Source organism: Nanorana parkeri, unplaced genomic scaffold (genome assembly GCF_000935625.1).
Source record: "Nanorana parkeri isolate BGI_ZX_2015 unplaced genomic scaffold, ASM93562v1 scaffold690, whole genome shotgun sequence".
Lineage (NCBI taxonomy): Eukaryota > Metazoa > Chordata > Amphibia > Anura > Dicroglossidae > Nanorana > Nanorana parkeri.
Window position 1 is genome coordinate 655,241 of NW_017306958.1, and position 12,260 is coordinate 667,500.

General features: G+C 42.3%; 1 protein-coding gene across 4 annotated transcripts in view; it reads left to right on the plus strand.

Moving 5' to 3' along the window:
* The window catches only part of MBD3 (methyl-CpG binding domain protein 3), a 47,599-nt gene that overhangs the window by 17,335 nt on the left and 18,004 nt on the right, over positions 1 to 12,260 (plus strand). The window contains exons 2-4 of one of the 4 annotated variants that reach the window (XM_018563730.1): positions 4,922 to 4,930; positions 7,641 to 7,656; positions 8,824 to 8,844. The exons of the other annotated variants lie outside the window; for them this stretch is intronic. Of the exons in view, the coding sequence (XP_018419232.1) occupies positions 4,922 to 4,930; positions 7,641 to 7,656; positions 8,824 to 8,844 (46 nt within the window). The remainder of the gene's footprint in view (positions 1 to 4,921; positions 4,931 to 7,640; positions 7,657 to 8,823; positions 8,845 to 12,260) is intronic. 4 annotated transcript variants of the gene reach the window in all.

A 12,260-nucleotide genomic window follows, 5' to 3' on the forward strand; every position in this document is an offset into this window, starting at 1 on the left:
GATTTGGTTTTGCAGTTGTGGTGGCACCTGGGCGTGTTTTTTCCTTTTAGGGGGTTAGCAGTTGTCTCAGGAGCTTTTCCTTTATCGGTATACACCTAATAGCCTTTGACTAACTTAAAGTAGAAGTGGGACTGCAGATGTATAGATATATATCTATATATCTATATCTGACTACACAATGCTATACATATAGTGAGTATTTTCATGTGTAGTGTTTAAAAAAAAAATAAAAAAATAGTGGGGATTTGGCCAACTGACGATTTCAGTTGGCCAAGCTCTGTAGACACTTCCAACTCGACCAAAAAAAGGGAAATTTTATATGAACTTGTTAAGCTATTCTTTTAACTGCCATAGCAGGCAGACAGTGAGCTATTTTTATGAAATGTCAAACACAATGCTAAAATTCCTGGGGATCTGTCCTCCTTTCAGCATCAGAGGCTGCAGCTTTAGGGAAGTATAACGCCGTTGTATTGATTATTCCACCTTACCAGTCCTTTGATGTTGTGACTACCAGGGATACACCGATACCCCGTTTTTTGTTTTTTTTTGTGCGTGTGTCATGCTGAGTTTTTCTAAATGATTGCAGACTAATGATTTTAGGACAGTGCAACTGTGACTCAAGCTGTGGATCAGGGGTCTCAAACTCAATTTAGTTGGGGGCCACTGGACAAGTTTTTGAGTCCTGTGGGGGCCGCTACTATATACGGTACCAGTTTTAATGTATGCACATGTTACAAGCTGCAACTGTCACCGATTCAAATTAATGATCGGGTGACAGCTGCTGCATGTAAACGCCTGCACACCGCATGTAATATGTGAAAGGATTACATGCAGTTAGGAATCACTATCCCTGGATACACAATTGTATCCAGGGATAGTGATTGTTTTTGTAACTGCATGTATTCGTATCACATATGATTACATGCAGCGGCTGTAACCTGATCATTAACTTGAATGGGTGACAGTTGCTGCATGTAAACGCCAGATTAGGGATTCCTGTGCACGAAAACGCAAGTTTGTGAGACAGGAATCCCTGATCGCACCTGAAATATAGGGGACCCTCCACCCATTCCAATCTCCCCCCGCACACATAATACACTCCCTCCCCACAAACACATAATACACTTCACCCTTGCCCCAAGCCCCCGACACACATTTAATACACTGCTACCCCAGCACATATAGTAATAAACTTCCTCCCTCCCAAGTCCCCAGAACACGTAATAAACTTCCCCCCTCCCTCCCAAGCCCCCAGAACACGTAATAAACTTCCCCCCCTCTCAAGCCCCCAGAAAACAAACTTCCTCCCAAGCCCCCTGAACACACATAATAAACCCTCCCTCCTTTCCTTCCAAGCCCCCTTACCTGCTTGCATCTCTGCAGGGAGGAGGCACATCATCGTTCCCTGGTGATCTAGTACTGATTAGTAAGGTCTAGTGCAGACCTTACTAATCATCCATGATTCGGCCGGAGCTCAGAATTGACAGAGCTCTGGCCGGAGCTGACAGGAGCAGCTCTGCGGTCTGCATCAGACAGATGCAGACAGTGTAGCTGCTCCCACAAGCAGCTGGCTGCGGGCCACGTAGTACTGGCTCGCGGGCCGGTACTTTGAGACCCCTGCTGTAGAGGAACTACAATTACCGGCAATACATTATATAGCAAAGCAGAATACCACCAGCTATAGAGGACTACAAATCCCAGCAATACAGACTGGTACGGGTTATAGAGGACTACAAATCCCAGCAGAACATTATAGTGCAATGCTGTATAATATGAAGCTACATACTTTGTGCTGCTCTGGATTGGTGGCCTCCTGGCTAGTGGGGCATCTCACCAGGGGTCCGGAGGCAGGCAATGGGAATCCACAGGAAGGAGTACATGGCTAGTGCTGTAAGCAGCGCCGTGAGGTCCCCAGCAAGCAAGGACCTTGCGGCAGCCACTTGTGCCTAAAAAAAAATTAAATTGCCAGTATCGGGGCATTTTCGCCAGAACGAGTACTTGTGAAAATCCCAAATATCTGTATCAGTGCATCGCTAGTGGGTACAATGGTTTATTCTTTTTTCAGGCTAGAACAATTTGAGCAAGTATAGAAAATACTGGTAGATCATGACAGAAATTTAGGATCTTTGTCACTTTCTGTGAGCTGAGCAGAAATCGCAAACAAGCTTATTTTTTCTTTTCTTTTGTAAATCACTTATCTCCTTAGCAACAATGTAATGGATATGTGTTCAAGTCAGACTTGTTTAAAGTCCATCTTTGGTTGTAACCATGGCTCCTTGTTTAGATGCAGCGGAGAAGTGAGCTTAGCCCAGGGACAGGAATTGGGTTATTGGCAAGATTACCAGGTGAAAATAAAAGGGGAAGAAAATGATTGTAACTAAATCATGTGATGACTGGTGAGCTGCAATATATAGGTAACCATGTTCCATGGGTCTGTGCATGTGCTGAAGTCATTAGTACTAAAAACTGCATTTCTACACAACCAGTTATATTACGGTTTTGAAGATTATTGACACATCAAATACAGTATAACATGAAGTTGGGCATGAGCACTCTCACACTAGACCTGGATATTCACTGGACTTTTACCCTACAAGTGGTACAACATATCTACTATGCTTTGTGCCTCACTGATATGTTTCTCACTGTACCAAGAAGACTACCTTCAGATGGTCTGAAACAACCTTCTCCATAGCTCTGTTTTATTGGCTTCCTGCAGTAAGGCTTAGAGCCGCAACTTGCATTTGGTACCCCCGAGAGTCAGATCTCTGCTCTTGCAATCCTGTTTCAGCACCCATTTGGCGTCTCATTCTCTGGTCAACACTTTTGTACAGGGTATTGCCCCGTGTTGCGCCTGTCAAGCTTTGTCTCTTTTTGCTGTAATTCTGCTTTTATCTGTCCTTTTTTACTGCTCTTCATTTGAGCCCTTACGCAAGGGTCCTTCTATGACTTTGTTGTTGTAGGTGACTTTCTGATTGCCATAACTTCAGCTCTGTGGATGTTGGAGCTGTTGTTTCTATCGTGCAACTTCTTTCTGTGTTCTCTACAGGGACAAAGTGTTCTTGTAACTTTGTCATTTTCCCCTTTCATCTTAGTGAGATCATTGTGCTGCTGTTTGTTCACCACCTTCTCATTCCAAGGGGATTGCTCTTTTTCCCTGGATATTTTAGGAGCGTTAAAGATGTATCTGTATTTCTCCTCCCTCCCTTGAAATTGGGCATGTGAGGTAAAGATTTACATGCCTGTATATGTTGCAAGATTGTTAATTGAAGTGCGACACACTGTTTAATAGCCCAGATACATCTTCATGTGACCAGCTGCTCATGAGCTCTGTGTATCTAATTGAAAGCCATCACAGTCCTTATACAGGGTTTCCCTTCGTAAGCCCTAATGAAAGGGGTATTTGTATGAGGTCCTGAATGCATTGGCTATTTCTGTTGAAGAAAGATGCACTTGTTTCAATGACTATATACACGTATTGTCAAAGAAGTTTGGATGTTCAACAGACAAATGTTCTAGAGCAAATTCTTAACGTATAAAGTTTGGACCTTTTTAAATGTCTAGTTGTGTGTTCCAGTAAAGCTTAAATTGCCTTTGATTATGGGTAAATGTGTTCCCAATTTACTTCATTTATTGGGAATATCTGGATTGTAGAGGTTGCGGGAATTAAAGTATAGATGTGGAAAGTTTTTTTTTTTGGGAGGGTATCGTAAAGAAGGGAACAAAAAATAAGATGGGGAGGGGGGCATATAAAGAGTATATGTGGCCCTTGAGCTGTGGCATATGGATCTATTCTTTATTTTGTCAGTCTGTTAGGTTTCCAAGTTTGAGTTTTTTGAATGTTATCCAGGTTTGCCAATTTATTTTTATTTTTTTCCTTTTTAAGATTTTTCAGGATTTTGCTGTTTGTGTAAATATGGGTAATCAAAATTAACAGCAAAACAAATGATTATCCGCGCTATAGTGCTCTACCCCAAACTCCTCAAAAACACTCTATTGACAGCTGCAGAGCTAGAGAGAAGCTATATAAACTTCTCCCACAATATATTAAACAAAAGACACTGCGTTATCTCTAATATTATAAAACTCTAAGAGCATATACTTAGTGACAATTATACAACATGTTCACTCCAACTTATATATAGTCCATATAAAAATATTCCCAAAATTTATTTGATTTAAAAATAAATGTGGTGAAATCCTTGTGTTCACTTTCTTTACATCAGTGAGTCAAATAATCATTGCATATAAAGTTCCACAATCACTTGTGACTTCTGTGCTTCAATTCCTCATCAATTAATCACCAGTGATCCACCTCCAAGTGCACAAACACTAGCACACTCACCAGATAATTCTGACCACCCAGTGGTCTTCAAACGCTCTGCAAAATTTACCTGGTGTCCAATGTCTCCCTCACTGAATCACCAATAGCTGAAAATGATGAGTCTGCCCGATGAAGGCAACAGTTCTACTATAAGCTCTGTAAATGCCAGGTCCGTACGGCATACTGAGCTGGCCAGCCAGAAGCACTTTTGTACCTTCGTATGCTGTACGTCCTTGGCAGCGAAAGGGTTAATGAGGTTGTGTTAATTTCCAATGTTGTGCATGGGGGCTGTACCATCGGATATGTGGCATGGTACCTGTGTGATAACATCCTCTAAAGCAGGGGTGTCAAACTCCATTTAATCGTGGGCTGCATCAACATTATGGTTGCCCTCAAAGGTATCTGTAAGACTATGTAAATGTAATCTTTATCATAATTGCCTCTGCATTCGATTATCACTGGTTTTAGTAATAATTTAATACCTAGATCTGAAAGTAGACGTCTAGGAAATGGCCTGTTGGGCCGGATTCGGCTCCTGGGCCTTGAGTTTGACCCAGCCTTGGTTCTCAGCTGGTGGGTCGTGACCCAAGTGTTCAGTGGCTCGCCGTGTGCCTTCCACTTTTCTAGGTGAGAGGCTTCTCGACCTCCCCCTAACGCAGAACTGTCAGTTCTCGAACCAAGCAGTCATTGATATGCTACTTGGTGCAGAGTGTCAGCTTAAGATTGGGTGGGCTGAAGCTATGGCCGTGAGGGAGCTCCATCCATACTTGCATTGCTTACAGCTTCCTCGCATGTCCTGCAGAGGTGCCTGGACCGGAATGACATCACATTCTGGCTCCCGACATCTCTAAAGGACGCACGCACGGATGGATGGAGCGAGCTGTCACAGTACAGTAGCCCACACTGGGCCCCAGCCTGAGGATTCACTCCAGTTCTTGTAAGATAGCAAGGGTGGATCTTACATTTTTTTTGTGTGTGATTGTGTCAGTGGTTGTGTGTGTCTGTGTGTCTGTCAGTGCTTTTGAGGGCCCATTCACCAGATAATCGAACAGTCCTGTGCAGGTAACGCACTCTACCATGTAATCACACCTACTACACACTCTGGTGTGGGAGGTGCATTGCGTTGTCATTCATTTGAATGGCACCCCAAACGCACCTCCCACCCACAGTTCAATTGCCTGCACCGGAATGCGCGGTACCGCAATGCCGTGCGTTCCACTGCAGTGCGACATGGGTTGCAACTTAATGACCAAGGACAAACGTGGGTCTTGAGGTTACACAGGTTGAGAACCACTGCTCTAAAGTAGTTTAGCAGGGGTACCTATGTGATGACATGCTGTACGCAATGGGAGGATATATTGCAATAGATTTTGCTAGGCGCACAGGACCATAGTACCATCTGGACAGTACTTCACAATAAATTTATTCTTCAGCTATATTAATGAAACGTTTAGCTGTAGAGGCTTGTATGTCTGTTCAGTCATCCTTAATTTAGATGCCACTTACTTTCTCCCATTTGAATACATTGAGCACATTGGTACCTCGGTTCATGAACTTAATTCGTTCCACGATTCTGGTCGTGAACTGAATCAAATTTTCCCATAAGGTTCAATGTAAATAAGGTTAATCAGTTCTGAACCATATGTAAAAAAAAAAAAAAAAAATGTAACCACAAAAATATGAAACAAAGTACAGCGTGAAGAGTGAACACTAACCGTGGCACTTTCTTTGGAGCCATGCTGGATTGAATAATACTGTATTCAAAGCACACAAAAAAAGCTTCACAGCAAGTGTGCACAGGTATGTCTGCGACCGTGATCCCGACTAGAGGAAGCCACGACCATGTGTCAGAGCGGGGAAGATGGCCACTGTCGTGTTCGTCACACGTATTGGAGTTTGCTAATGGAAGCAAAATTTTGCTGGACTTCCTTTTCGGTAACCGAATTGTTCGGGAACAGAAGCGTTCGTTCACCGAGGCATTACTGTATCTACAGGTTGAACTTGAATAATTAGAATATCGTGCAAAAGTTCATTCATTTATTTCACTAATGCAACTTAAAAGGTGAAACTAATATATGAGATGGACTCATTACATGCAAAGCAAGATAGTTCAAGCCGTGATTTGTCATAATTGTGATGATTATGGCTTACAGCTCATGAAAACCCCAAATCCACAATCTCAGAAAATTTGAATATTGTGAAAAGGTGCAATATTCTAGGCTCAAAGTGTCCCACTCTAATCAGCTAAAGCTGAAGGCTGCTATTGAAGCATCCTAGAATTCCATAACACCTCAGCAGTGCCAGAGGCTGATGCCACGCTGCATTGAGGCAGTAATTGCTGCAAAAGGGGCCCAAACCAAGTACTGAGTACATATGCATCAGGGGTGTGGAATTTTTTTTTAAAACTACTTGTCCAAGGGCTAAAGCGGGGGCCAAATCTACTTGTCCTTCACGACAATCTACTTGTCCCAATACAAAAAATAGTTTTAATCAAAACTAAGGATGCACCAATACCGTTTTTTTGGTATTGAGTACGAGTACCGATTTTTATTTTTATTTTTTCTTTGCTTTCGGATCTCGCCGACACTGAATACTAATACCGGTGCTTCCGCTGGCATAGAGCAGGCTTCCCTGGTAATCAGGAAACTGGGCAGCAGGTAATGACACCCGCCCAGGTTCCTGATTGCCACGGAAGCCGGCTCCATGGTTTTTGGCCTGCTTGATTGCGATTGGCCGGGAAACCTGCTTCCCGGTCAATCAGGAAGCCGGGTGGCGAGTAATGACCTGATTGACCGGGAAACTGGCTCGATGCTGATTGGCCAGGAATCTGGCTTTCCAGCCAATCGGCAAGGAGCCGGCTTCCCGGGCCAATCAGAAAACCAGGAGGTGGGGTCATTACTTGCCGCACGGCTACCTGATTGCACGGGAAGCCGGCTCCATGTTACCCTACGGCACTGCCAGTCAGAGGAAATTTTCATCTGGCCGTAAGTTCCAATATCGGGGAAGGTATCGGAGCGTTTGGGTGAGTACGAGTACTTTCCCAAATACTCAATATCGGCATGCATACTAGTATCGGTGCACCCCATAATCAACATATTTTACCGTGCTAAATAGCGCTTCTCACTGGTCAGCGCAGTCATCTGACCACGTTGACCAATGAGTGCTTGCAATTTGCGAGCGAAATTCAAAATGCATAGGGGAGGACTGCGCTGGACAGCAGTACGGGGGACAGATAGTACACCCATACTGGCGGAGGGGAGGGATTGTTCACCGAAAGGTAAGTATAGCCAGGGGGGTGGCGGTTTGGGAGAGACAGGGCCAGATTTCATCGGGTAATTTTTTATTTTTCCATATTACCTGGGAAAATGAACTTACCCTTTAATGCACATTATGTGTGTGTAAGAGAATTCTGGCTACCACCATGGAATGGCAGCTGTAATCTCAAAGCACATGCAGAATGTCCTACGCATGCGTTTTATTTGCATGCAGATGGCGGGGGCAGCAGGGTTTCATTTTTAATTTAATTTTTTTATTTTTTACTTTGTCATTTTTTAAATCTTTATATATTTTAACTTTTTACATTTTCTTTTTTTATTTATTTACTTTTTCCCCTTAATGTTCTTCCTATTACATAGGACATTAAAATCCCTTATGTGATAGTTTGGAGGTGACAGGTTCTCTTTATGGAACCTGCCCTCCAACACAGAACAGCAGTTCTGTGTAGTTCCTGACAGCCGAGGCAGGTGGCGCTGTGATTACAGCGCCACGGTCTCGGAGAACACACAGAGCCTGTAGAGCAGACGTTTTTAGTCTGCTCTATGGGCTCTATGACTGAGCCGTTGTGCCTTAGTTTTCGGGGTCCCCCGGGAGAGCGGGCGACCCCGAAAACTACGGCGGGGGTGCGGGCAGAAACTATCGCCGCTGCTCAAATTAATACAAGTGGTCTGATCAGACCACTTGTATTAAACGAGCGGCGGCGGCTCCACAATGTACATTCAGCTCTGCTTGTCCGGAGCCGGGCTGAATGTACTTTAAAACTACTCGCCCGGCGCCCGAAACTGCATGTCCCGGGCGTCGGGCGATAGGAATTCCACACCCCTGTGCATGCTTATACTTTTCAGAGGTCCGATATTGTTCTATGTACAATCCTTGTTTTATTGATTGCATGTAATATTCTAATTTTCTGAGATTGTGGATTTGGGGTTTTCATGAGCTGTAAGCCATAATCATCACAATTATGACAAATCACGGCTTGAACTATCTTGCTTTGCATGTAATGAGTCTATCTCGTATATTAGTTTCACCTTTAAGTTGCATTAGTGAACTACATTAACTTTTGCACGATATTCTAATCGAGTTTCACCTGTAATGTATGTCATGAAATAAGTGACACGTAAATCAAGATAAAACCTCGTGATTGGCAGTCTTTTCGGCATCTATTTTTGAAGTGTGAGTGCTAGTGGCAAATCCTTGATGATTTTATTTTTATTTTTTAGTAGAGTTTGCGTAGCGCCATAAATGTATAAATCGGAAGAATTCTCTTGGAGTTGTGGACAAGTTTTTACTCCTTGTGTGGTAAGCTGCTAGTAAATGCCTCTGAAAACCATTGTTTTACCACCATATTTAATTGAGTTTTCGTGTCCATATGGGTAAAGAGGATACTTCTAGGGATTTTTTGGGAATGTGTAAAGGTGCCCATGCACCTTACAATTTATCAGCCGATTTCCGTCCAAAAATCGTCCAGTTAATGTCAAGTGCACAACCACAATTCCTGTACAACTGGCCGATTTTCGTCTTTCAAGCAGCCTAGAAAGTTTTTGTCTAGTTGGACAAAAATCGATGGATTAGTGATGTTTTCGTACAACAAAAAATTGCACGATCAAAACGGCACATGCACAAACTAAAATTTGGTCTTTCGATCTACAAAAATCAGCCAGTTAGTGGTGCCGACGAAGGATAATCGCAAACTACATTGCTCTGTGCATGATGGGGTGTTTGAACAAAAATTGAACAAGGGTGAGATGTCAGGGCAAAAAAGTTGTACAATGGTTGTAAGGTGTATGGCCACCTTAAGAGTAGGAGCCAAATCCAACTACATAAGTATGTTAGGCGGCAGATCTGTTTCTTCTTGAGGCAGGTATAGGGCCAACAATGCTTTTACAGCAGTAGTTGATTAGGTCGGGTACCCCTATCTATCAGAACTGCTTATGAATTACAGAATATCAATGTTGTAAATGCCATATGCCAATTCTATGCTTTTGATGTTGGCTTTTGCCTTCTTGTATTATGTTAGTTTGCAGATAAAAACAAAATACTGGGAAAGGGAGTCAAATGCTTTTCAAATACCTAATGAAAGTAATATTTCTTGCAAACAATTTGGAGCTTACTGATCTAGATGTAAACCCTGACATTTAGTTTGCCAAAGCACTCTGTATTGTAAACTTTTGTTTTTTGGCTGCAGCAGCAAATGCATTGTATTTTTTTCCTGATGGTGAAAACAGCAAACCATGCCTGCATATTGTTTTATAAATGGCTGTTTAAAGTCACCCTTGCATGCCCCTGTGACAGTTGGGGTGTGAGGGGGGGGAGAGTTAGAACATTGATGCCCCGAAACAGGAAGAACTTCGACAAGGACCTTCATAGTGGGATCACAAGGGATCATATTAACGAAAGGTGTAGGCTTTAAGATTGAAAATGACTAAGTTACATTAAGAGCTCATGCACACAGGCATATTGATTCATACAACGTAAAAACTTGCCTGTGAATGTCAGGTGCTGCGTACAGCCACCCATAGACATGAATGACTATGTGGATATATGCCAGTACTTGTGTAAGCCCGTGTATATAGCATACAGATGTATTCCCCCCCCAAAGGCAGAAAATCAAATGTGTTGGGGTGCATTGCATTACAAAAGCCCATTCATTTTCAATGGGCTGCGGAAACACCCAGGCAAACGCCGCAAAAACTTACAGGGCCCATATACAACGTTGTGGCGTTAACATGTGTTGCATTGAGACAGCCCATTTAAAATGAAATTACACCACTGTAAATTACCACAGTGCATAGGTGTGAAGCCAGCTTATTTATAGTTGTGTTCCTTACATTTTCACCTTTTTAACCTAAAGACACAGTTTAAAGTTTACAAATATCGATTTATTAACATTAATACATTATTTTTATTTTAGAATTGGTAAGCATTATGGAAGTTATGCTGTATTTCTATGCACTAATAATGATTTTAGTGTGTTTTGTTAAAAATATTTTGTGCCTTTTTTAAAAATCGGTAACCTCATCTTTTTAAATCTACTGTCCTATGCTTTTTCAGAAAATATATGGCTACCCACTTTCAAAGCTAACGAAAATAATGGGAGGCTGGGCCCAGCTCGTAAAGGTTAAAATAGGCTACTGAGATGTTTAAAGTAGTATTAAACACTCCACTTTTTTCAGTAATGTATCCAGATTAAACAAATATACATTGCCCAGCAAAGTATTTCTTTAAATTGTTGCCCGAGCAGGTTCCCAAAAAACTCTCTCGGCTTTCATGAACTTCCTGTCCAGTAAAAAAAGAAATCCATAAGGGACAGGGCAGACTCCAGCAGCTGTCCATCGACTAGCCTGAATAAGGGAGGAACACAGAGCAGGGGAGTGGTTTGCCTTGCTGTTCCTGTGTGTTTGTGGAGACGCACACAGCTGACTAGTGCTCACACAGGGTGTCTCTATAGGACCCTGCAAGGGAAAGGAGCCACCCTAAAACAGGAAATCTGGGCCAGTGCTTAAGGGACCAGCTGATTCTGCAGGAAGTTAAAACTTTTGAAACACCAAGGAGCAGCATCCATTGTACGTTATTTAACCAGCATTTGAAATAGCCTAAAAACCTTTTCACTTTAATATCATTTTTAAAGTGTATTTCCACTTTTGCAGTCAAGTTTGAGAAAACCTCACAATGTTTGTTCTTCACACAACATACCTAAAAATATATTTTTTAAATACCCTGCCTTGTCAAAAAAGTCACACACACTAATATTTTGTTGGACCATCTTTAGCTTTGATTACAGCACACATTCGCTGTGGCTTTGTTTTGATAAACATTTATCAAAAATGTAAACATTAATGCAACTCTGGATGGAAATACATTTTTCACTGAGATCTTGTAGTGATGATAGGAAAGTCGGGCCACTGCGTAAAGTCTTATCCTGCACATCCCAAAGATTCTCAATGGGGTTAAGGTCTGACCTCTGTGATGGCCAATCTTTGTGGGAAGATGTCTCATGTAGGGCTGCAACTAACTGTTATTTTCCTAATCGATTTTTGTTTTTTTTTTGATTTGTCGGATAAAAACTGGAATGCATGGCATTGCAGTACCGTGCGTTCCAGTCTGCTGCAGGATGTGCATTGCAGTGCCATTCATTACAATTGCACCCAAACGCACCTCCCACCCACAGTGTGATCGGCCAGATCACACTGTGGGTGTAAGGTGCATTTGAAATGCAATTTGTCAAGCTGAAACCAAAAATGACTTTCCCACATTTTTTTCTATAATTTTTAAAATAGTTGTATTGTAAGCACATGGCGCTTAAATAACTTCAGCCAGGCAATGACAGCTGCCAATGGCAAGATTCCACAGACGGCAGATGAATGTAAATGCAGCAGGTAGTGAACTGGTGCAATAGCAGGCTGGCTATTGCACCCGCCCACTGCTTACTGTGCCCTCCTCCCAGCCCAGAGGAGAGAGCTAGGGGATCCAAACAACTAATAAATGAGAATACTTGACATCTATATCAAGTAATCGACTAGTTGGTTGCAACTTTAGTCTCATGCCCCGTAAACCACTTTTTTTTTTCTTTTTTTTTCACTTTGAGCCTGTTGAATTGCCATGAATGCTTCTTAGAGCTGCTTTTTTTTTTTTTTTTTTTTTTTTTTTTTAAACTGGGAGA